We start from the raw sequence: 27,493 nt of genomic DNA on the forward strand, positions 1-27,493 counted from the left end.
CCTTCTTTAGTTCATGCTGAAACTCGATGTGTAAGAAAAGACAGTAAGCTGTTATATAGCTAATTTATTATAAGAATTTGAGAATTTTATTTTGCATCTTTATTTTGGTATCTTTTCTGGTTACATTTTCACAATCTTATATGAAATAAAAGCAAAATTCTGTGTCAACTATTCATCTTTTTAATACATAATTTATTTAGAATGGACACATTTACAAGGCACAGATTAAATGATTTTCAGTTCACATTTTCTGACAGGAGTGACTAACAAAAATAAACAATATATTTCAGTGCAATAATTGGCACAAAACACAATAGTGCACAACAAACGGCATTATTAAATTTAAGATTTAAGTGTAGAAAATACTGGCCTTTGTCTCAGCTCAAATTTTTTTTCTGGAATCTATCAATTTGTCCTTTATGTATACATTCAGTTGGCTTTGCTGTTTGAGAACTCATGTAAACAGACTTTTAGAGAAAAGTAAATAACAGAACACTTTGTACACTCTTCAAGTAAATGTGTCAGGGTCCAGTGAACAAGATTAAATATGACAGTACAAATGAGAAAGGGCATTATGCTAAATCACCTTTTGTTTTTTGCTCTCTGCCACTTTAAGTTGTTGCCCTTTCATCTACAAATTTATGAAAATGAAATTCAGGCATTTTTGGAAAACAAGATAAACATTTTTGTAAACATTTTCTTTTGTAGATCAAATTATGTTTTTAAGGTTGTTAAATATTAGAACTGCAAGATTCAATGGCAACTGAATCGCAAGTGTAATGGTCTCAAATCACAAAGGTTACACTTATTCATGTTCAATGGAACGTGTTCACTCTCATACTAGTTTAGTCCTAGTTTGAGCCCAGTTTAGTCCACTTGCAGACTTGGTTTTGCCCTCTTCTAGTCCTGGTTTAGTCCTGGCTTAGTCCAGGTTTAGTGCTAAGTCAAAATTCTGATGTGGCTTATGTGCAAATGTGAATGCACCCATAGAGTCCTCTGTATTTAAAGCAGCGCTGTGTAACCTTTCTGGAGGAGGGTCTGCCACCTTTTGTCTCTAAGGAGATGTTATTTCTTTGCCTTGAATCTTCTAAAATAAGCCATTCAACTTCTATTTCTGTGGAAACAACCAGGTGACATTACCAGGCCAAATTACTGGTCAGATCTGTGGAGTGGAGACCGTGCTCACAATAAGAATGAATGATTTTCAAGAGATTTTTGTACCATAAAAATATAATTGAATAAATGCTCAATAGAACATTCCAGACACGGTAATACAATCTCCATGGAGACAAGCAAGTTACACAATGCACCTTTAACTAAATCTGATATGCACATGGCCCCACTGAACATATGTAGCTGTCCAGTGCTGTTGTAGTGGCGTCCAAACTGGTGTAAAAAGGCAATATAAAGCATGATGCCCCTCGCTTCAGTATAAAAGGCACTATCGCCCCCTTCTGGTCCCACTTCTTATTCTCGACCCCGGTTAAGCTGTTTGGTGACCAGTGTGTAGTAGATTCCCTTTTGGGCCAGTAGCTGTTGATGAGTGCCTTGCTCAACGATCACACCACCCTTAAAAACGGCAATGCGGTCAGCGTTTTGGATTGTCGAGAGACGGTGAGCTACAACAATACAGGTCCTGCCTTTGCTCGCCTGGTCCAACGCGTCTTGTACGACCTGAAAGAAAAATGCGGTGGAAAAATGAACTTAGCATGCATAATTATTCCCTCAAAAAATTATAGCCAGTATTTCCATGGAAACAAGAACGAGGAAGCCAAATAAGAGTCAGGTTTGCGGCGATGCATGCTCGCTCACAGTAAGGACCCATATTTTTTTCAGTGCAATAACCATTTTTTTCTTGTAAATAAAAATATATATATATCCATAAACAAATATACAGTACAGTGATCAAATTTAACTTTTTTTTGACAGTAGTATCTTTTTTTCATATTTTTTTCAACAGACTTTAAAACTTCATAGCACATGCGTCATTGCAAATGAGAAGGTGTTCTCAATTGACTTACCTGGTAAAATATTGAATACATAAAAAATAATACAATTTTATTAAACATTATTACTCACATTTTGATAACATTTGTATTATTTTTCATTTGTATAACTTCAAAGTGAAACTGACCTTCTCGCTCTCAGTGTCCAGTGCAGACGTGGCCTCGTCCAGAAGCAGCATTTTGGGATTGCGGATGATCGCTCTGGCGATGGCGATCCGCTGCTTCTGACCTCCGGACAACTGTGCCCCCTTATCTCCAGCCTGAGTGTTGTACTTCTGCTCAGACAAACACACAACACTTACTACTGTGTTCCCCACATGCAAACACGCCACATCAAATGTGGGACTAAACTGGGACTGGACCAGGACCAAACCAAGTTTGCATGAGTTTCAGATGACACTGATAAAAGTGTTTCATTTAGATGACTGGCTTTGGTTCCATTGGGGGACAAAATGTATTATTATTTCCCGTTGTGGGGCAATTAACTTAAATCAATAAGCTCTATAGTCTAATTTGTCATACTTTTAAGGCAGTTACTTTGTAAGAATGTGAATAACTTATATTTGCAGTGCCTCAAATAACCATGAAAATCTCCCATCCAAGAAAATATTTACAACCAAATAAATTGTCACAGTCAAACTTTTTCTTTATATTATTATTTTTTAGAAGGTGTGTCCAGACTGCTGGTATAAAATCATTAGGATATAGGATAGGTAACATAGACAGCAGGTGAATGGTATTATCAGATGTTGCTTTACCTGTGGTAGATTTTCAATGAAGTCGTGAATATTTGCCATCTTAGCAGCGGCCTTTATCTCCTCCATGGAAACGGAGCGGCTGTTGTCTCCATAGGCAATGTTTTCGGCCAAAGAACAGTCGAACAGCACAGGCTCCTGGGACACGATCCCAATCTGAGAGCGCAGCCAGTGAACATTCAGCTGCTTCACATTTCTCTCATCCAGCATCTGACAGAGACACAGAGAGAGAATTGCATTTTATTATGAACATAAAGAAATTACCAATTATTTTAATTGACCTTTATTTAGCCAGGACATTCCCTTTGAGATTAAAAATCTCTTTTTCAGGGAGTCTTGGCCCCACAGGGGACTCTATTGTACATGTTTTCAGTAGTAGGGGAAACTGGAGCACCCACAGAAAACCTACAATAAATGTTGTTGTTTTTCATTATTTTGTCACATTTTGAGGAGGTTCATAATATATAATCTTTTGTTTTAAATTGTTAATCATATTTTGACATTATGACATTATGGCTTTACTTTTCATCATTCTGGAACTACCTGTCCCTCTTTTCGTTTTCTACACAGCCATTTCATGTCCCTCATTTTGCTTTGTCACTGATGCCACATTAACTGAACAAAATGTGAAATTTCCATAGAAAACATATAATATTTTTTCTAGCAAAAAACGAAGACTTTCAGAGTTATATATAGCCACAAATTGCTATTCCAATATCTATTTCTGTGCATTACGACTGAAACTAAATAAAATAATATGTATTGCAGTTATTATCTATCTAAATGTTCCAAGTCTGTCCCTCCATGTCCAAGCCCATTCAACAACCTGTCCGTCCTTTTCTACAGTTTAAAGTGTTCAAGATAAATACAAATACTGAAAACACTACTATACTTTACTAGTCTTTAGATTGATTATATTTTCCAATTTAGTTTCAGATCAGATGCTTCACCAGACACTAGGGGGCCTCCAAAAGCTGATCGTCAACTACTGAGTATAATAAATCATTTCAGTTCAGAGATCAACTGTCTGTAAGAAAGTGTGAATGAAAATAAATTAATAGGTAAAGTAATAATAATAATAGGTGGTAATAATACAATAACTACGTTCTTCCTCATGATAATTGTAACCCAACTGTTAAAAAGGATTTGTGAAAATATGATATTGTGACGTTTTCATACTGTTCTGAACTGGTTTGACAATATTAGAATCATTGTAAACCAGAGGTAGGTAGAGTATATTCCAATTTGTGTCTGTTTAAATGTTAAGATTTGGTATTTATTTTTTTAATATTGGCCCAACATCACAAATTCAATTGTATTCATAAATTATATCCTTCTAGTTAGTGTTAAAAGTTTACATCCATACATGAATATTATGATACAGTATGATACTATAATTTGGACAGCATTCATGACTAACAGGGTCAAAGTACAAAGATAAAAACAAAGCCGAAAAACCTACCATTTATTAGCATGATAAACTCTTGCTTTATATGTCATAAAAGATACATATTTATTCTCATATACCAGGTGTTTAATGTGACTAAAAATGCTGATTCATCCTTATTTACTGATGCAACTGGTGCAACATCACTTTATCACTTTATCTGAGAGTTGAGTCATTGAAAACATTCTAAGATAATAAAATGTGAATAAGAAGCACTGTGAAACTAACATTTCACTGTGTACAAAAGTGACCATCTCATCTGTGTGCTGTAAACTGACTGTAAAACTAGTTAAGCATTAGCTAAAGGCAGTAGGCAAAAGGCTGCTGGATTATAGATCTTGCACACATGTGTTTGATCTGCGATGGGGGAGTCCAGTGCATTACAAGCTGATTGTTTGTTCATGGTATGGTCCCAGGGGGACAAATTTGATTGTGACGCATTCAGAGATGCAGGGAATGTTTTTTTTATTGTAGGCTTTGGTTAACCTGGATCACACCAGACTGATATGTGTATCACTTTGTGTAGCACTTTGTTTGAGTTCATTATCAGTCAGTTTCAGGAGTCTGTATTTTCCCTAAAATAGGCTGAAGTGCACCTGTCGGCGTTGCCTTGTTAGTTTTGGTTCACTTGGGAGCTTCGCCTCAGTGCTGTTCTGTGATTGGTTGACTCAGCAAAGGCAGCATGCCAAGATTAACTGACGTGAGGTTGTGAACAGACAAATATCGCACAAATCCATGTTGCTGAGCAAGATTAGGCTTTTGTGTTCATCAAAATAATTATCTCTAAAAGAATCAGGTACATTTCACATCTGAACTCACCACGCTGCCTTCAAGAGTGTCGTAGAATCTCTCCAGGAGCTGCACGGTGGTACTTTTGCCACAGCCGCTGCTCCCGACCAGGGCCAGGGTCTGGCCTTTGCCCACCTCCAGGTCCAGACCCCGCAGGACAGGCAGATTGGGGCGAGTTGGGTAGTTGAAAGTGACTCCCTCAAAACGAACCCTGCCTTCAAAGTCCGGCTGTGGACAGAGAGGACAAAGATTATGAAAAATTGTTTTGTTTGTTTTCAGATCTTACAATGTGATGATGTGTCTCCCTAAGAAGAAGTGTGGAGTGGAAAACAGTATTCCTCTGTTTATTAAAGCTGTCCTCAATAGTGAAAAATGCAGACGACCCTTGCCACAATTTTTTTTTTTATATTGGTATAATTGCTCATGTTTGCTGTTAACCAAAGTCAGTTTTGCTGTATGTTTTGAGACTAAAATGCAGGGTACTGAATGGCCTCTGGATTATCTGGTCTTTTACAGTTTTCGTAAGAAATACCTAAAATTTAAATCCACAAATGTTGAAGCTGATCATTTGTAAAATCAACAAGGTTCTCTATCCCACTATAATGAGCCAGACCATGCATATATTAATAGTAATTTTGCCTGCCCCTGTCTAAAATATCCAGGGCTGTTGAATGTATCATCTGAAATCAATCAAATCAATGTGGTGGCGATAACATGGTAAAACCTACTCCTATAATGTTTTATGAGTAATAATATCTTTATTTAATAGTAAGTAAGTAAGTCTTTATTTATATAGAGCTTTCACAGACATTTCTGTCCCCAAAGACACTTTACACTTTATTCAGCATTATTCATTCACTCTCTACCCTGGTGATGGTAAGCTACTACTGTAGCCACAGCTGCCCTGGGGCACACTGACAGAAGCGCGGCTGCCATGCCACTCGGCGCCATCAGTCCCTCCGACCACCACCATCACTCACACACATATCACTTTCATACTAGGCAAACTGGGGGTGTCTTGCCTAAGGACACAATGGGTTGATGGGGGAAAACGGAGCACCCGGAGGAAACCCATCCAGAGAAAGATGCAAACTCCACACAGAAAGGCCCGGGCGACCCGGGGATCGAACCCAGAACCTTCTTGCTGTGAGGCATGAGTGCTAGCCACTCAGCCACAGTGCCTATGAACATAAAAAATTGGCCACATTTAAATGCCCTTTATGTCAATACAAAGTAACTATAGTGAGGGTAGAGCAAAAAGAGAGAAAACATTTCTATAGTAAATAACAATTCAAGATAAAATATATATTTTTTCAATGGTAAAAAGTACTCAAAATGGAGCCCATACACAGGAAACCGAAACATATCAATAACATTAAAAAGGACACGAGTTTGTGGAGCAAATCATTAGCAATCTGAAAGAGATTTTCTATATATTTTACCCACAGAGTATTATAGTCAAATTATTGTGTTAGTATTGTATAAAGTATTGTATAAATTATAGTCATAATTCCAGTTCCAGTTTTGTGCATGTATTTGTTAAAAAAGTGAAAAGATTTTGTACCGGTGTTTCTCCCTCGTTTGAGAGATTGTCGATGGCAGGTTCTCTCCTGATCAGCATCATGAGGTGGGCAGCAGACACTTTGGCCCGAGCGTAGTTTGGAGCGAAAGCATTGGCCTCTCCCAGAGCCATGGCCCCATACAGAAGAGCGGAAATCACACTGAAAAGAAGAACAAAAATATTAAGACTATATAATCAGTCCACTTGAGTAATATTTAACTCACTTCTACAATAAATATTGTAAACAGTTTTATATTTTACTTTTATATTGTAAAACTTCAGGTAAATGGTGACTTCTTAATTTGAAGAATTTTGGAAGGACATTTCCCCATTTCATTTGAATTGCTTTATTGCTATAACAGAGCCATGTCAAATCCTTCAAATCTAGAAGAAATCCTTTACATGCTCATGAATAGAATAGAAATAGCAAGATAATTAAACAAGTCTGTCATTCCATTTGTAAGAAGATTAGTCCTAACCCCAATCCCAATCCTGTATGTGCACTATAAATTACCCAGAAACATTATTATTACAATTTCTGATTAATTTATCATGTAAAACTTAACTTCTACTTAATTTATACATTCATATTCGATTTGTTTTTTGTTGTTGTTGCTGTCGTCTTTTAGATAGATATTTTATTGCAATTTAACTACTGTGATTACTAAAGTAATTTCCCAGATGGGAATTCAAATCTAACTGGTGCGTGTCCACCGAGCACCCCAAAGCAAGAACAGTCTCTTCCATTAACAAATATCATGGGTTAAGCTCCTCAGTTAAACATTAAGAAAACTGTAAATTTCTCCTGCTTCAAGACATTTGTGAACTTTGATCTTTTTATCGTTTAACTCTGAGAACTGTACTCTGTGGAATTTGTTTAGAATGGAAGGTTGTGAAGTCAAAGGCGCACACACAAACTCAGGTCAGACAGGTCCATACTGTTTTAGTGCCACTGGGCAAGACACTTCACCCTCCTTAATGAATGTGTTGTGTAAATGAGTGATTGTTGGTTGTCTTAAAGGTTGGTGGTTCTGCTTTGTGTGTGTGTGTGTGTGTGTGTGTGTGTGTGTGCGTGTGCGTGTGTGTGTGTGCGGGTGTCTGTGCCTGTGGGGGAGGTGAATTAATCAGGAAAATTGAGCATCCTAAAAGGTGCAAAATTTAAGACATTATTTTAATTTTATAAAATCTAATTTGACCAGATTACAGATCAGTGCAATGAACTGTTTAGAATATGTTTCAAAGTGGAGATTTATGAAATCCCACATTTATTCAGCCTTAATGTCACTTTCAATTCATCCAAATTTGTATATATATTTTTTTACTATATATGTTTAACTATTTATTTATTATATTTTTTGTTTTATTATTTATGAATTTGTTTTGATTTTAAAATCTTATTGCTTTGTTTATCATTTTGAGTTGTTTACCCCTCGAGTTTTGAAACAACAAGTGAACAAAAACTCACAGGAACAGTCCCTCCACGCTGACCCGCCCCTCCGCAACCAGCCAAGCTCCAAAGCGGAAACAGCCGGCGTAGCTGAAGTAGATCATAGCCTGAGAGAGGGAGTATGTGAGGCCGTACGCGTGGGCTTTCTTCTGAGAGTTTCTGGAAAATAAAACATTAAAAAACAATTACTAAATAAAAACACTACAAAGATAACAGAAAATATTTTAAAATAAATGTTTTACATGGTTAAAAGCTCAATAAAGTCAATTTCGCATAATATATCTCTTTTTAAAAATGTATTACCAACCTTTAAATATCAATACACAGAAGAAAAAAATGCTACTTACTTGAATGGCACTTTTAGATTTTTCTCGTACATATTCTCAAACTTGGATTCTCGAGTGAGAGACACGACAGTTCGGATGTTCTCTATGGCTTCAACGGCAATCTGCAAAAGGACATTTAGGAATATGTGGCATTTGAATGGCAAATTTATCTTCTTGTTATAGTGCTTTTGGATAGATAAAAACTTTATTGATCCCGAAGGAAATTCTAACATAATATTATTATTGCACAGGGTTGTAGTTGTTGCATAACCAAAACGAAAGGTCCTGACTCCTGTGACCTTGTGAGCTTTAAGTCATGTTGGAATGTTGTTACCTCTTTAAAAATAGACCTGGAGTTGTGTTTTGTTTCATTCACATGTTTGAGTAACCCTTTATTATTAGTCTGTCTACATCCCTAAAGCTCAAAATGCTCTGTTCCACCTTGTGATGACATGAAGCAGCAGTTTTCAAGTTAACAGCTCCTTTGGCCTTGTGTTTAGTAGAGATTGGCAGTTCTAGGGCTGAAATTATCCAAATGATTCAAGTGAAAACTCAGTGGAGCACTTCCTGTATTACCATAGAACATCACAAGGTGGAACAGAGTGTTTTCTGTTTGAGAGAAGAACTCTAAGAACCTAAATAAGCAGGGTTTCTGTGTTAAACATGACTGAATGAAACAAAACACAACTCCAGTTCTGATGAGGAACCAACATTATAACATAGATCAGAAAACAGTGTAATATGGGCCCTTTAATAGTGTAGTTATTGGGGTGTAATATATACCCAGATGCCCTACCTTTCCTGCCTTCTCCAGTTCCTTCTTGTCCTGAGCAGCTTGTCCACTGAGCAGCTTCATCTCTGCAGCTCCAGCCAGAGCTATGACGGGTACGACGGCCAAAATCAGCAACGTCAACTCCCAACAGTACACGAATGAGATGATCACGCTAGTGCCCATGTTTGCAATATTCTGAGCAAATGTCGCCAAACGAGTTCCTGTGGCCTAAAAAATAAATACAACAAGATATATTTGAATATCAGGTATATAAAAAAGTTGGTGTCTAGGAACTGTCTGGCAAAATGTAGAGGCAAAATTGGCAAAATTTGTATCTGTATCTGTGTGGACATATACAGATACAGATACAGAAACTGACTTAAAGTTTCACATCGTCTTTGTCATTTTGTCTCAGAGCTGGGTCCACCACCTGCGTCTCTCCACAGAGATATTATTACTTTGTCTGGGATGTTTAGTATGGCATTAAATTTAGCTATCTCCATGGAAACTGGCAGGCTTTAATAAAAGGCCAAGTTACAGGTCAGATTTGTGGAGAGTTGAGCCTCCATAGTAAGTGGAGAGGAGCATGTTAGACATTACTTTAGCAATAAAATACCCTGTAATTCTGTAAATGCAAGATTAGTTTAATGGAGCACTGTGGAACATTTCAGGCAAAGCAATACCATCTCATCTCCATAGAGATGAGCCATTGGTGGTTAAGAAAAGTTACATAGAGTAGTTTCTTTTAAGCATTACAAAACCTTCATCTGTTAATCAATAAGAAGTCAAGATATTTATTATTTATCAATTAAATTTGAGCTGCATTATTAAACAATAAGTATTGACTTGCCCCTTGTACTTGGGCAGCATCTGTTGCTAGTCTGGTGGTCAGTGCTCCAACACTGTTTTTGGGGTCATCAAACCAGCCCAGGTCCTGCACGGTAAAAAAAAACAAAAAAACACACACACAGTAATCTATAGGCTGTATCTAATGGCAAATTACAGTTAATTACGGCACCATTTACCTGTCTCATTATAGCGGTAAATGCCTTAAGTCGAAGTTTCAGCGTCAGAAGCTCTCCAGATTTACCAAAGCAAAAGCCCTGTGGAAAATGTGCAAAGATATGTTCATGTTTTATTTATCCAGATGTTATTAAGAGCATTCATACAAGTCCATAAAAGTCAGGACTCGCAGTGGAACACAAGACAAGACAAGACGACACAAGACTGGGGTCACAAGAATTCGATTATTTATTTTTTTTAACAGAAATTGTATATAATTATTTACTTATTTATGAATATTTTAGTTAAAACTGCACTTATTGGTTGCATGCCAAAATATTAAGATCATGGCAGTGTTCACTGGTCTAATGCAATGTAACCTGTATTGGTTTATAAATAAAATTAAATTAAATATAGTGTCTTTTACAACAACAGTACAGTATCTAAAATGAAAATGGAGTTATGTTTTTGTTTTTACAATAATCTTACCTGTAAAAACATGGCGACAAAAGACACTACTCCAATAACAGTGAACATGAGGCTGAAGAAAGTAGCTCTTCGTCTGACGATTTCTTTGTCGTCTTCTGCAAAAACCTATAAAACATAAGCAAATATAAATATATGTTTCAATGAGCAAGCACTCTTATAAAAACATTTTTCATATAAAAATAGGAAACCATTAATTCAATCTACAGTCCTTTCTTCACTGGATTATGGTGACATTATTTATGCTCACACAGCAAACAGTACCCCAAAAAAATATTGACACTATTTACCACAGCACTTAATTTTATTACTTTGATAATCACTATAAAAATATTTTTTTATTTGCAAAGCTATACTGGCAAAACTCCCACAGTATCTCACCTCCCTGATCTCTGCTGAACTAAAGGCCAAAGGAGCTGTTAACTTGAAAACTACTGCTTCATGACATCACAAGGTGGAACAGAGCATTTTGAGCTTTGACGATGTAGACAGACTGATAATAAAAGTTTACTCAAACATGTGAATGAAACAAAACACAACTGTGGGTATGTTTTTGGTGAGGAAACAACATTTTAACACAGATAAAAGCTCACAATAATCAACTTAACATAATATAGGACCTTTAACCACTTTCTTACTCACAGTGATGATTTTGGAGAAGAGGATTGCAAACAGCGGCTGCATGGCTCCATTTATTATAGCACAGATCACCCCCACCACAATGTAAGGAATTTCTTTGACATTCAGACGCATCACTTGGAAAAATGAAACTGGAGGGGCATCGTCTTCCCCCTGCAAAACATAGACAAGACACGATTGAATAGTATTTGTCATGTATTTGTTATTATATACCCATTCATTTTTGTAATTTTTGTGTGTGTGTGTGTTTTTTCTTGGGGTTACTTTTCAGCTGCCATTTACACATCTGGCAAAAGGGATACAGATGGAAATGAGTTAAAATCATCTAACTCAGGCACATTTATACAGTGTTATGTTTGTCAGTTACAATGTAAAATAGCATTATCTAATTCATCGCAATTGTTTGGATGGAAGAATATTGTAAGCTTTTTTTTTTTTTTTATCACAGTCATTCAAAAAAGACACCAAGGGAATGGAGATTCAGGTGGGAGGCTCTGTGGCTCATCTGGGGATAATCACTATCACATTTTTTAGGATTGCACTATTCTGAAATCTTATTGGTCACAGATTTGGAGTCATATAAACCACATTTTTGAGTCTAAATTTATGTTTACGTTTGAGTGTTTATACTTGGGAGATGTTAATGTCCAGAATTGGAGAAATTATGATAAAAAGCAACCCTACTTGTAACAATCAAAAGAGCCATTACAAGCAAATGGCTGAGGGCAGATCCTTCATCAGTAGAGCAGTGGATAGAAATGGTCCATGAAATTTATGTGATGGAAAAGCTGTCTTTCATCCTTCGGAACCATTCCTATCCTTTTTATGAAACATGGACAAAATGGACTGACTATGTGAAACCTATTAGATCAGACTTTATTTAAAAATTAATACTGCAAACACATCTCGACTGATATTTCAATGAACGATTGTAACGGCACTCATCTCCTCTGTGTTTTTTTTTGTTTTGTTTAATTGAAAAAAAATATATACAAAAAATAAAATAAAATAAATAAATAAAGTGTTATGTTGATTCATATGTACAGATCCTTTTCCAATAAATAAATACATTAAATATATTTCTTTTAATTGCAAAATGAACCTCATCAACAGGTTAAGTTCATTTGATGTTTATGTTTAAAATAGAGGTGGGGTATAGTTCCCTTGTGGATCAATAAAGTCTGTCTATCAAGTTTTGGTTTAAGGTTTTTATGTCTGTAAGTACTGGGCTCATTAACATAAAACAAAGTCCAGGGTATTATAATGTTTTCTCTATCAACAGGTCTCGACTGAAACATTGCAGCTGTATCTTTTGAAAGTCCTTGTTGTAATCAAATCTATTTTTCCTAAACAGTGCTCAAAATGGCATCTATAAAAAAGAAAAACCTGAGTATTGACAAAAAGCTGTTTTTCTTTATCCACACAAGCTTGATCGTAGTACCCACGGAGTTAGATAAGTTTTATCTGGACGATGATAGTCAAACGAACAACATTTCCATATCTGGCCCGTCTCCTAGCCAGATGATAAGTTTTTCAGTTCAATAAACACAACCAAAATGAAAACCTGCTTTTATTGTAGTTCATTGTAGGTTAAGCAACAAAAGTCTTATCTTAAATGAATCATGTTTGAGTTTTGTGGATTTTAAATGTGATAATTTCCATTAAAATAAGTCTTATCCATGTTATATTAGCCCCGGTGCTCCATCTTCGAAACACAGTATTGATCCACAAGGGATATTTTGACATATAATTTTATAAAAAGGTGAATATTTGACAACATACCTCCTCTGTCTTGTCTTTGTCATCTTTTGTGTCTTTTTCTGTTTTATCTCCAGCAAATGAGGAACCTCTGGTGGATTTTCGGCGGCGTACGGAGGTCTTTCTTAAAGAACTTTTCTCATCCTCCTCGTCCTCTTTATCCTCCAACTCATCGTCGCTTTCTTCTACATTTTTAAAGCTCTGAAAAATGTTATGAAATCCATAGATTAGTTTAAATCATCTTAATTCTTTTAGATATTAAGTTTACATTAAGTGTACATGATTTGCCTTCATTATTTAATCTGTATTTCAAGATATCTATGGGATTTAGAAAGGTGAAAAATTGGAATAGCTGTGATAGCGATGAACAATTTTAAACAAATTATTCTATTTTTTTAATGGGAAAAAGTCCTCAAAATGTTGCCTATAACAGGAATCTGAAATCCATGAATATGATTTGTCACAGATAAAATTTCTTACCAAATTATTAAAAAACAAAAAATAATAAAACAGTCTTAAAAACAGGTCAAGTAATCTGGAAATACAAACTAAGGTAAATCTAAACTAGTTAAAACACTGTAAAAGAAATCCTAATTCTTATGAAGACGTTTTGCTGCTCATACAAGTGACTTCTGACTGGAAATGGTCGCATATAAGATGTAAAGCAGTCACTCTAAAACTTTTGTCCAGTTGAAAGAATTACTATCTACCTAGCCTGATTCATCAGCCGGTTTCACTTCGTGGAAACCATCTGACCTCACAACATTAGGGTTCGTTCACTCGACGGTAGGTGGATACTTTTGTTATTTAAGCAATTGATGCTATTTGGTCATGACATATGTAATGTGCCGGAACCCTCAGCGGTGTCCAAGTAATTGCCGGCAACAGCAAACAAAGCAGAGAGTGAACATGTCTGTCAACGATCACTGTCATTTCTGCGAGGTGAACTTTTTAATTAAAGGTGCAATAAAAATGCATTTGTATTTGTTGTATATAGTTGTAAAAGTTTGTATTTGACAATGGAAGTGCAAAGGAGGATAGTGTATGCAGTCTGCTATCGCAATTCGAGTTGTTTCAGCTCTTCGCTGATTGGCCGGTGCACAGTCCACAACTTCTGGTGTTCTTGCAAACCGTCTAGTGTATTCTGATTCCTGACCTAGTCACTTTAGAGAAATGAAACTGAGTGGAGACAATAGGTGGCACCAGCCTGGCCAGAACCTACCTGGATGACTGAGGGATTACACAGACATAATTAAATATATAAAATTAATAGCCTGAATTCAAAAATGTTTTCTTTTATGTTTTCATATGAAAAGAAAAGAAAATTCTGTCAACTGAACAAAAGTTTTAAGAGTGAAGACATTTTGCTGCTCATCCAAGTTGACAGAATAGAATTTTCTTTTGATATGGATGTTACCTGGACAACAAGAGAATTACACAGACATGTTGTGTTATATCATTTACATAATTGTGGCGCGTCAGTCCATTACCTGCATTGTGACCAGTGTGTGATAAACTCCTTGCATTTCCATCAGTTTGCTGTGAGTCCCAAGTTCCACTATTTCTCCGTTTTGGAATCCAGCAATGACGTCTGCATTCCTGATGGTGGAGAGGCGGTGGGCCACGACAATGGTGGTACGACCTTGTCTGACCTGCAAACAGTAATGATTATACTGAGAAAAATAATATCTATATGGGTAAGTTAAAGGTGCACTATGTAACGTTTTTGCTTGTCTCCATGGAAATGTTATTGCTTTGCTGGGAATATCCTATAGTATGGCATTAAAGGTGAGCCAGTCAGATCTGTGAAGAGGCAAGCCCACTCACAATAAGAAAGAATATTTTTCAAGATAATATGAAGCACTAAACAACCTATTAAATAAATGCAAGATAGATATGTTTAATACTGTGGAACATTTTTGCCAAGGCAATAACTCCATGAAGAGAAGCAGGTGCTATAACAGAAAAGTTACAAAGTGCAACTTTAAATTCATTCATAATGATAAAATGCACAGAATTAAACTTGTTTAATTTTACTAGCTTTAAGATTTTTTTTAGTTAGATGGTATCTTAGTAAACCATTGTCTCTATTCAATAATTTTCAATCATGTTTCTAGCAAAAATAGTAGTAAGAAGTATAAACAAATGGACACTGGAAATACCAGATACATTTTTAGAAAATATTCAAATGACTCAAGCTCTAGACCCGCCAACCAACTCACACACACTAACACACAGCACACATAAATCATGTCATTGTTTACCTTGTCAAGAGCAGCTTGTACGATGGTCTCACTCTCTGCGTCCAGAGCAGATGTGGCTTCGTCCAGGAGCAGGATTTGGGGTTTCGCACGAGAGCTCGGGCGATGGCGATCCTCTGCTTCTGTCCTCCACTCATCTGAGTCCCTCTGTCGCCCACGAGAGTCTCAAATTTCTATGTACGGAAAAGTAAAAGAAAATCAAAGTAAAGAAAAACAGTAACCTGCTTAATATGTGTAGCACTTCGAACTGAACATATTATCAATCTGGAAAGCTGAAAAGGATCAGAAAACATGAAATGCCATGATGACTAGGAATTTGATTGGAAAAATGTAACTTTAGTTAAATCAATTTGAGAGAAAAGCACAGGCATCTTCCACAAATGCACAAAGCGCATAGTCCATATTGGTGCTAAAATAGGTGCTTCGCCTTTGGTTTCAACATAAACCTCAGTGCTGCTCTGTGATTGGTTGTCCACCACCTGTCGAGCCCTATCACACCAGCAGGGGCCAAGATGGATTCTCTTAAGTTTGTGAACTCACAAATATCACGAGAATCCATCTTGCTGTGTGAGATTATCAAAGGAGGCAGATGAATTGTGTCTTACATCAGGCAGGTTCATGATGAAGTCGTAGGCGTTGGCTTCTTTGGCGGCCTGCTCGATCTCCTGTTGTGTGACGTCAGTTCGTCCATATCGGATGTTTTCTGCGATGGTCGTGGCGAAGAGGACGGGCTCCTGACTCACAACACCAATCATTTCTCTCAAGTATCGGATGTTTAGAGAGCGGATGTCATGGTCATCGATACAGATCTATGGGGAAAAAAGGATACAGAAAAGACAAAAAGAAAATGATATTACATTTTAAGTAAGTACTTACTTACTTGCTATATTACATTTTACTTAAACCTGTGACAGGAATCACATAAGTTTAGCTTTTTAGCTTTCTCAAGTAGACATTTTTTTGAAACTTGAACAATAACTGCAGTCATACATAAAACTGTATCAATGGCATAGCCCTCTTTTTACCTTAATTTTCAATTACATTACTGACTTATGTTGTTACGTAACATTACTAAAATCTGAAACTCTATTTTGTTACTAAGGGAAAGGATTGATTCTTGATATCAGTATTAAAAAAAACACAATTCTTAGACAGCTTAACATCACATAATTATAGTACAACTTAACATAATATAATAGTAGTTTATTTTGTATGACAATGCTGTCTTATCTGAGTTCAGATATGAAATCAAAAACTATTCAGGACAGGTCCAGTATTGTAACAGTATTAATACCAGTTCAAATGAGTATCTAATTTCAACACTAGTTTTAATTTTAGTATGACATTAGTATCTGTGTACCGATTTTAGCATAATAGTTTAATCCTACTTACAGATCCTTCCAGTGGATCATAAAACCTCTGCAGCAGTTGTATCGTTGTGCTTTTTCCACAGCCGCTGCTCCCCACTAAAGCAATAGTCTGTCCGTTTTTCACACTGAGGGACATGTCATTTAAAACCTACAGAAAATCACTTGTTAGTTATGCCATAAACAACAGATAAAGTTGTATAATGATTGATAAGCTTCATACCTTCACATCTGGCCTCGATGGGTAACAGAAGTGGATGTTCTTAAAGTCGATGTTGCCTTTGATGCTGTCCGGTTTGTAGCCTTCCTCTGAAAAGCTGTTGATAGTAGGAACCTAAAACAATACAACAATTTTACATAAAGTAGTGAGACGTTTGATAGTGCTTTTGTTGGTCTTGGTTTAGCAGGATTTCACATCGACTATTAAAACTTTGGAAGTCTTATAGGGTTCAAGTTATTGTGGTTTGGTACTTGTTTGAATGCAGTAAAATCCTATTTTAAATCCTACTCGTAATTCCTAATAAACTACTTTTAGAATCAAAGTAGTAGATCATGCATGATTTGGGGTAAAATTAGCCAACTTGTGATTTTTCTGACAAGTATTGCAATAAGATTTATGATTTATGTTTAAAAAGTAGGATTCTGTTCAGAGTGCACAGTGTAAACAATTGTGAGAGCATTAACATTTGAGACTGAAATCTGAACTGATAAAATTTATACAAGAACCTCATATTGTATAGGTATAAACTGCAGGTACAATGAGATTTTTCTATAAAAAGACAAGCTATATTGTTGACTTCTGTTATCTAAGTAACTGCTTAGCTTTGCGATTTGATAATTGCGCCAACTCACATTGCAATTTTGATTAAATTGTTGTGCCGTTTTAAGTAGTAGTGACTATATTCTCACCCTGTCTATGATGCTGTAGACTTTGTGTGCCGCCCCTCGAGCTGCGGCAAGCGCTGTGATGTTTGGAGAGGTCTGTCCAATCGAAAAGGCTCCAATAAGAACCACAAAGAAAACCTAAAACACAACATTCAGTTATAACAATTGGTCATATGATGTACTTACCACACTGCAAAAACATCTATATTCACCAAAAAAACAACATTTGAGTAATTTTCCCTAATCTAAACTTAAGATTGCATAAGATATTTCAGACAGGTCTCAATGTGTGTTTTTCTTACATCAAGGCAAAGTGATACACGTAATAGTACATTTAAAAGGTGCACTATGTAACTTTTCTGGAAGCAGGTCCACCACCTCCAGTATTTCTTTCCCTTGAATGTTCCACAGTAGAGCCCTGCACCCCCAGGACCCAACACAAAACAGTGCGGCGCGGGACACATTTTGAAAGCTCATTGCGGGTGGGGGCAAAAGCGGGACTGCACAATGTGGGAGCGGGCGGGTGGGATGATAACCTCCAGTCCCGCAAACTAAATATGAGTGTAAAGTAAAATATACAAATGATTAATTTATGACTTTCATACATAATTTGTGCTGGATATTTTATCAAAAACATTTTAAGCAGCCTAAACGTGGCCTAATCTCGCCTACATTTTAGACAGTTCCTTTCTGCTTCTCTGTGTTTGATAGAGCTTAAGAAAGAGAACGTCCCCAATGTGCGGGATTTGCGGGCGGGAGCAGGACAAAATATCGCAGGAAAGGAGTGGGAATGAAAATTATAATTCTTTGCGGGAGCAGGACTGAAAAGTCTGTCCCATGCAGACCTCTATTCAACAGTACTTCATTAAACCTATGTATCTATAGACCAAGCTGCAGGTCAGATCTGTGGAGTGGAAACCCTGCTCAGAGTAAGAATGCAGTAAAACACCTACTGAGTAAATGCAAGCTGATTTAAGTTTAATGTCATTCTGTGGAACTTTCCAGGCAATATAATAACATCTCCAGAAATGTTATGTAGTAGCTTATTATTCAATGAACTTTTTTTTTTAATTTTAGAAGAAGAAATAATACATTAAAAAAAAGAAGGAAAAAAAAAACACCCACAATATGTGAATGGAAAATCATGCCTTTTCCCCATTTTGAGACAAAAAAACACATTTCACAATTCAAAACACATAAACAAACAAACTCAACATTAATAGGTATACATGCAAAAATACACTTCAGTAATTTACTCAAAGTTTTTGTCAACACTCACAGTAAGGACACTCCCGATGGTGTATTCTCCGCTGAGTACCAGAGTGCTGCCATACCAGAAGGCCAGAGCGTACGACAGGTAGATGATCAGAAACGTGAAGCCCATCGCGATGTTTGCAGAAATCGCCTTTTTGATCCCCATGTTTTTAGCATCCTCCAGGTTTACCTTGTATCTGTGAATAAACAACAATACACAAACACATTATAATGGATAGATTTAATTTGCCTTAAAGAAGCATGAACAAAAACTTAAAGGCCCTGTACCCAATATCTCGTATAAGTAGCTCTTGAAGTCAGAATAAGTCAGTTGTGTCCTATCTGCACCGAATATAAAGAATATCAGGAAGTCTGTGGTAGCATGCTAGTAGTTGTGAAAAGTGCTAATAAACTGTTTGCGGGGAGTAATACCACTGCAAAAACATTTTCCACTTTTTTAAGGAAGTAAAAGTCAGGTACAGGACTTTTAATTCATAATGAACAAATTGTTTATTAGGAATGATTCAGTCTTGGTAACGGCTTAATTCATACACTAACTGTAACTTTTAAACCTTTAATTAAGTACTTACTAAGTCTGAATCATTCTTAATAAACTACTATTTCTTCATTCATGCTTTATTAAGGCTAATTAAAGTTTAATTATCATAAAGAGAGTAAAACACTATCAAGGCAGAGGTGGGCATTATATTGTATACAAAATATTATGGAAATTATAGTATCATAGTATTATAGTGAGATATATTTTTTGAATAATCAGTAAAAACAGCAATGAAAAATAAAAATAACCCATCCCCTTTTAGTCAAATATACTAACCAAAAGTCAACAAAGACAATTCAGCACATTGCTAGATTGTGGGAATATTGATCTGTCTCATAATAAAATTTATATTACATCAAGATCGCTACTAATAGCACCCACTGCCCTTTGCCCTGATTTGATTATCTGTTCTACATCATTAGCAGAAGATGGACCGTTTTATCTCTTTGTCTTGTCCATTGAAGGCGAACACAGTTCTTATGGCTGAAAGCACTTCCTCTGCCACAGCTCCAGCTTTGGCGTAGGCACTCTGCTCTTTGGATGTAAACGTTGTTAAGACCTGAGCAAGATACAAGACAGAGACCCAATATTATTACACGACTTTCAAACACACTGCAAAACATATTTGTTTTGAGCTGTCCTGTTAAGATTCATTTAAACAATTTAGTCATGTCACGTTCGTGCATTAAAATATTTCATTTTAATTATTGTAGATATTCCATTTATGAGCTATAAAAGGTGGTTCAGACCAATCACAGAGCAACATTAATTGTGATTTGGGCAGAATCCAAAGGTGAAGCTCTCAAACCACAACAATCATGGTGAGTAAATACGGTTTTGTTTTTGACTGTATGTCTGTGCATTTCTCTCAAATGGACTGAATAAAAGTTATATTTTTCGCCTTGTTCTGCTCTTGTTGTAGTGCTTCATCATGACTGACCACCTTTTCCCGACTGCTTTCAGCAAAGGCCAGTGCAAATTTACAATGTGTATAACTCACCTCACAGTGCAACACATATCAATCCAGTGTTAACCAGGTTAAAAATAAATGTAAGTCACAACAAAATCCTTCTTTCACACACTCACTTTACTGAAAAGCCCCGCGGCGATTCCCAGCACAGGGCTGACAGCCAGAATCACCAGGGTCATTTTCCAGCCTTTGAAGAAGCCGATGACGAAGGATGCAATGAAAGTGGTGAATGCTTGGATCAAAAGTCCCACCTTATCCCCTATGCCCTCCTGGATCTTATACACATCACTGAAATCATAAAAGAATGACAATAGGATTAGTTCATGAATCAGTCAAGTGAAGGGGGCAATGTTATACGAGCTGGGCTGGATTGGGTAGAACTGATCATTGTTGGGATATAGGTCCACAACCTCACTATGTTAATCTTGTGATTTCATGTGTTTTTATTATTTTTTAATCACCTGCTTGTCTCCATAGAGGTTATTAGTTGGAATGTAAATACCTGGAACGTTCCACTGTTCCACAGATTATTATTTTTTTCTATCTCCACAAGCTTGCAAGATTTACAGATCCCATTGAATTTATGTGTTTTTAATAACACCTATAGATGTGTCTAATGCTATAAAGTAAAAAAAAAAACATAAAAAGTTACATAGTGCATTCTCTTATTTCATGTAAATGCTGAGATATTGACATTAACCTGATCAAACATCTATTTTTACACTTTGTAAATTCTATCATAAAATTTTTGCTACAATTTAAAAGTATGCACTCTTTACAATTGCACACCACAGTTTTGTATTCCAATGACATAATTTTAGCACATAAAAGAGACACATTTGGGACTCACTCAGTTAAACGTGTATTGAGTTCTCCGGTCTCGTTGACATCGAACCAGCCGATCTCTTGCTGCATTATCGCATGGAAGAAAAGCTTTCGAATGCGTTTGACCTGACGACCTGCAGCTATGGTCCAGAAAGAAATGTTCAAGTAGCCAGTCACCATCATCACGGCTCCCATGATAGAGTAGTAAATGGCATAGCTGGAGAACACAGAACAGAATAAAGCATACAGCAGCTTTTACAACAGCACACGCTTGCCAATCTCTACTGAACTAAAGGTGTTAACAGTTAACAACAAGGCTTAAAGCTCACAAGAATCCATTTTGTGTAATATAGGACCTTTAAAGAAACTTAATTTATTATTTTTTGGTCACATTTTAGTCCACAACATTGCTCATTACATTTTAGTTTTAAACTAAATGTATCTCAAACACTGTCATGAGTACAGTTTTACCGAGTCATATCCTCTTGCAGCGTGTTGTTATACGATGTTATATCTGTGGAAGACAACAGTAAATTAATAAAAACGCACATTGTAAAGAAATGTCAACAATCATAATAGTCATGGTCCATGAACCCTCACCACACTCAATTATATCAGTTTAAACTTTAAATTGCTTTAACATTTTAAAGCAGCAATTATTGCTTTTAGTGGTTCTCTCCACAATGTGACTGCAGGTGAAGTCCTTGTGCCCTCTCCACAAGCAAAATTCCCACTTTAGTATACATAAAGTGACTGATTAAAGGAGTGCCAAAGCACGACAATAATGCCACCAAAGCCAAACTTTATGGAAGAAGAACTGCATGAAATTCAAAAATTCTTAAACTTCTTGTCAGGGGAGATGAGCAAAGCTAGTTAACCACAGAAGTTACTAACTAGCTACAGTTAGTAACATATATTTTTTATAGCTTATATTTAATTCATTAGATTTATATTTAATATGTGGCTTAAATAGCTTATTGTCTTAGAATCTGTCAGATAGATTCCTGTAAAAGACCATTTTATGAAAGTGTGTAACTATATGAGTGAGGAGGGGTAATACTATATAAAAATATTTTCAAATAAGTAAGAAATTGTTCTAGGAAAGGTCAGTGACTCATATTTTGAAAAAAATTACATAGATACCTTGCCCTAATAGTCAAGCTCTGATTATAAAGCTGAATACTCACTGAGATCAGTAATGTTTGGTGGGAGTTTGGCGAAATCTACAAAGCTGTCGGTCATCTCTCCAAAAACAACACACATGAGAGGAAGGAGCACACCACTGCCCATCGCCGCCACACTCGCCACAAGAATCAGCAGGATGTCTGAGCTGTTTGCAAACCTGAACTGCAGAAAAAATAAACAGTCTCAGTAAAATTTGCAGTTCAAACTCACAGCTCCCATTGTGTTCTCTCCACAGGGGCCATTCGCTGTGAACCCAAACAACAGGAACAAGGTAGACTCCCATCCTCTCAGTAACAACATATGAAAAACCCATTGTATGTCATTTTGAGGGCTGAGAATCAAAAGAAAAAAATGATGTTAAATTTACACTTTGAACTGAAAAACAGGGTCTGTTTTTTCAGAAACTTTAAAGCAACCATCCGTATGTTTTTTTTAGTTTTTTTTTTTAGGTTTTAACCAAGTAGATGGTAGATGCAAAACCTGTTCCCTCCCTTCACCTGCCCTTTGCTGGCCCAGTGTCAGACAGCAGTAACATAGAAAGCATCTAGTGGTGTTATGTGAGAATACAACAGGTTAATTCTGATTTAAAGCTTTAAACTTTAAAATGATTGAGAATATCTTAGTCATACCTTTGCAAGCAGGTAAAGCTAAATGCAAAATTGAAATAACAAAAATGCTGATTAGAATAAAACAAATGTGACCTTTTAATTTAGGCTACACAGTAATATTTCTGCACTTTTGTGGTTTATTTTAGAGTCGATTCATATTTTCCGCAATATTTGAATCTCAGCCCAGACACAGGAAATGGCCTAATTATAAATATCCTCTTCTGCAGGTTTCTCATGACGACAAAGGCTTCTCTAAAGTTTTAATTGAACTGGTCATCAAAGTACGAAAGAGGAAACAAGAGGCTAAAGATTGTGATTTGTCATTTATTTTGCACAGTAGAGGTATCACTTCTGCCTAAAGACCACAATACAGCAGTCACATTTGTTCAATATGACTTAAGTTACACCCCCTTGTTTCTCAAACCTTGTGAATACGTGCTGTGGTTTAAAACTCAGTTACCACAACCTCTTTCAGCAGGTATAACATGACACACTAGAGAGACTTTCCCAGCTAAGCATGTTTATTTTAATTCATTTATTGATCATATATTTCACGCTATAGCTATAAAATTTATTAGCAAAAGTATCTGATTTAAAGTAATCTGTACTTCCTTTTACTGGGTCAGTGTGGGTCACGTGAAACCAAAACTATATAATTTGACATTGTGACATCAAAGTTCTTAGGTCAGGAAAAGGTGAATACAGTAAAGTTATTCTTTACAGGCCAACAATTATGTCTCATATGGCAAGTCGTGTTAACATTTAAACACTAAGTTTGACTCTCCGGAAATAACGTTCTAGATATCACCAACTGGGCATAATTTCATTTTGGATAGTGGGAAATTGTCATTTGAGATATCTGTAATATAATTTTGACTAGACGAAAGGATAGTTAGAGATATTTGCAATTTGTAAATATGTCACACAACTCGTCACACATCATAAATGACAACTGCAGATATCTGTTATGCAGTTTTGACTAGGCAGATTGAAATTTAAAGATATCTCAAACGTCATTATGACATCATGACACAGAAAGCACCACGTTGTCTCGGGCTACTAGCAGTCCACAAACCGTCCAAAAAGCCATTTGTCTCTAAAGCTTGACAAATGTCTGTGTTAAAATTAGTTTTTGTTGTTAATATAATTTTCAACGAACGTTTCACTAGAGTCCATTAACAAAAAGACCCTAAGATGCATTTTGGCGACCTTACTGATAAAATAACTTTCCTTTAACAGACTACAGGTGCCATGTGGAAATGCTCCGCTCCTGCCTAAAGTGGGATCATTTGCATATATACATATCTGCAACTTTATTTAAGATATCTGAAATGGAACATCAATTGAAGTGAATTAAAGATATCTTGAACTTAAGTTATGACTAGTCAGAATCAAATTGTAGATATCTCAAACTGGAATTACAGATATCTATAATTCAGTTGTAGATATCTGTAACTTATGATGTGGATATCCATAAGTGAATTGTAGATATCCGTAATTATGAAACCCAATCCTTTTTGATTAGGCAAAACTAAGTTAGACCTATCTGTAGTACATATCCAGTTTAGTGTTTAAATGTTAAAACAGCTTGCCATATGTCTCACACACTATATCTACAGTAAATGAATGAACAGAGACTTGGCAGATCAAGATTCAAAAGGAATATTTGTAAAGAAAATGTTAAATTTGTGATACCATTTGCAATTAGATTCTCACACTCTCGCTCTGATAATGTGCTTTGGCCTGATAGAAGAAGACCAGAGAGCACAGGTGAGCCTGAACAAAGCCAGGTGAGAGGAGGGAGGAGAGGTGGTTCAATAAAATTACAGATGGTATCTTTAAACTGAATCTATGGTAATAATGATGCCAAATAAAAACAATTAAGGCAAATAGGCTAAATAACTTGAATTATGGTGTAATGTTATGTAATACTATAACAACTGTCAGTTTGCTTGGTTTTTCTCTCATCACTTCACCACTTTAAAACATCTTATTTGGTGGAAAAACTTACCAGAGCAATCGGGCCGACCATAGGGGGCGTTGGCTCCTTTTCTTTCTTTTTCTTTTTCTCTTTTTTTTCATCATCCTTTGTATTGTTACTGCTACTAAATAAATAAAATCACAAAATACATATAGATTTAATTACATATTAACGAATTCGCCAAGATACAAATCAACACAAGAAGTGATTAAGTTTAACTTTCCAGGAAATAAAATGATAAAGTTATAGTAGGATAAAGTAAAAGAGTTTACCTCAATGTGCCATTTTTATCAACGTTTTCAGAAGTTTTGTATTCCTCTTTTTCTTTTAGGTCTGCCCTGTACAGAATATACAAAAGAAAAGTTTTATTCAATATTTCAGACCCTTGTACAACTGACAAAACTACGTGTAGCCTTCTCTATACTCACAAACACAAACATTTTAAACAATAGTAGTAGAAGTAGATGCTATTAAAATTTTACACTTGGTGGGCGAACATGGAAGTCAGTCATTGACACGCAAAGTAAATACTGAAGACCGGACAGTTTCATTACATAATAGGTTTAGCGGTGTCTGTTTTCATGGCACATATATTTAACCTGCTATAAAGCAAAAATTATTCTAAATAATTACAAACCCCATGTTGTTTTTCCTGGACGTTGATCCTGAACAGCTTTTGGCGGAGATGGTCTCTCTCGCGTGCGTCCGTGCGTCTGGGGTCCGTCACTGGTACTGCTCCTCCTCCTCACGTGGCTCTTATGAGTTTATCTTTCGGGATATTTACAGCAGTCACACCAAAGACAGGAAAAAGGGCAATGCACTCTGTACACGAAAGCGTGAGAGCCAATCTGAGGTTTATGGGCAGTCAATGAAATACTAGTAGACCTAAAAATGTCCTTATTAGTCCTTGTTACGCCTCATTATTCCTATTATGATCATTTGCTAAAACTGGTCAAATTAAACAGAACCACCTCTTATTAAGACGAATCTGTTTAAAAATCGATACAACACATTATACCATCTGTTTGTTTCTGCCCTAGACATGATGGGTTAAATCATCATCCTGGTTAAACATTACATACCGCAAACGGCAATATTCAACTGTGTCCAGCAGGTGGCAGTGTAAACATCTATGGGGCCACACTTTGGGGGTTTTAAAGGGTCTATGTCTTACTGTTTCATTCACAAATGTTTAACACACAAATCCTGCACATTCAACCTGTGGTCTTCTGTTAAACTGAAAACACTCTTTTCCACCTTGTGATGTCACTGACTGGTGATACAGGGAGATGTTCCACAGTATGGCATTAGAGGCAGATGGTAAATTACATTGCAAACGGCTAAAAACTTAAAATTTTTCATTCCGCACTCTTCTCTCTAATTTAATGTCTCTCTCTCTCTTTTTAATTTTATGATGATTATTTATGTTTTTATTTGTTTTTATTGTGATTTTAATGTATTTCTTATTCTGTAAAGCACTTTGAATTACCTTGTGTACGAATTGTGCTATACAAATAAACTTGCCTTGCTTTACAACTCACATCGAAGAAACAATATACATTTTTAGTGTCCGATCTAGAATGCTTTATTCCTAAGCACATCACAAATAATAACAGACAGTTACAATCCTGCCATTTTCTCTAACACATCCTTTCTCTAAGAGTTGCCTCTCCACAGATCTGACTTTTAACTTGACACCTGCTTTGAGATAAATCTAACACCCTGGAACATTATAGGCAAATCAAGAACATCTCCATGCAAGCAGGTGATGTGATGCAGCCTTCAGTCAAAAAGTTAGTGGACCTTTAACAAGCTCTGACAACACAGTGAGGTGAACTATAGTAGAAATAACACATTCATATCTACGAAAGATTAAATAAATCAATGGACAAACAAAAACTGGGGTGAAGTGATTGGCCTATTTCTGCATCAAGACAAATGAGTCTGAAATACTGTATTTAATCTTATAAGACCACAAGATGAGTTTCATTCTTGTTAAAATGTGATGTAACCAGTTTATTAAGTATACTTATTTAATGTTGCACATTTCTTGGAACAGAAAAGCAAAGGAAAAGTTTTTACACAAAAATCACCAGTGCAAAGGTTGTTTTCTCATGCTGGTGAAGTTGTAAAACACATTTACACGTGCTGTATATTATCTGAGCATGTGGGTGAAGCAGCAGCCAACACTCTATAAAATGACGTATTATACCGTACAAGTTATCACCATGTTGGGGCAGGATTGAGACTTAAAAATGAGTTGATTTTTCTTCAATAAAATTGCCCTTTGCTGGCTTTCAGGTGACATCTTAGTGATATATAAAGCAATATGAATACAGATGAGTGGCAGTTTTAATGAATATTGTAGATGCAGACGACTGAATCACACTGAGTCTGAAAACCACCAGTGCATTGTGATTCATTTGACAACTTTATAGAGATATTTTATTCTTTTTTTTTTTCTTTTTTTTGTCAATTTTGCCAACCTACCTGAAAATCATCTCGGACATATAAATCAGCCTTTGTGTCATTGTTGACAGCTTAACTTGTTGGAGTGCCTCTTGTTTTGTTTTGGCTCAGGGTTAATCCTTCCAATTACTATCACCTGTG

At 36.1% G+C, this 27,493-nt stretch overlaps 1 protein-coding gene across 1 annotated transcript; it reads right to left on the reverse strand.

Moving 5' to 3' along the window:
* Window positions 1-175: 175 nt before the first annotated feature.
* Window positions 176-27,488, reverse strand: abcb4 (ATP-binding cassette, sub-family B (MDR/TAP), member 4). The gene is given in 30 exon segments (XM_020928134.2): window positions 176-1,674; window positions 2,135-2,281; window positions 2,765-2,971; window positions 5,028-5,225; window positions 6,562-6,718; window positions 8,024-8,164; window positions 8,353-8,453; window positions 9,128-9,331; window positions 9,954-10,037; window positions 10,129-10,206; window positions 10,595-10,699; window positions 11,234-11,383; window positions 13,013-13,189; window positions 14,479-14,640; window positions 15,253-15,326; window positions 15,329-15,422; window positions 15,855-16,058; window positions 16,642-16,767; window positions 16,840-16,950; window positions 17,526-17,639; window positions 18,781-18,952; window positions 19,749-19,873; window positions 20,401-20,572; window positions 21,135-21,326; window positions 21,581-21,623; window positions 22,297-22,456; window positions 24,914-25,007; window positions 25,156-25,221; window positions 25,521-25,651; window positions 27,374-27,488. Coding segments are annotated over 29 exon segments (3,870 nt in total). The 5' UTR covers window positions 25,526-25,651; window positions 27,374-27,488; the 3' UTR covers window positions 176-1,467.
* Window positions 27,489-27,493: the final 5 nt, after the last annotated feature.

This window comes from Boleophthalmus pectinirostris, unplaced genomic scaffold (assembly GCF_026225935.1).
Source record: "Boleophthalmus pectinirostris isolate CB_2022bp ecotype Guang Dong unplaced genomic scaffold, ASM2622593v1 HiC_scaffold_6, whole genome shotgun sequence".
In the NCBI taxonomy this organism is placed as follows: Eukaryota; Metazoa; Chordata; class Actinopteri; order Gobiiformes; family Gobiidae; genus Boleophthalmus; species Boleophthalmus pectinirostris.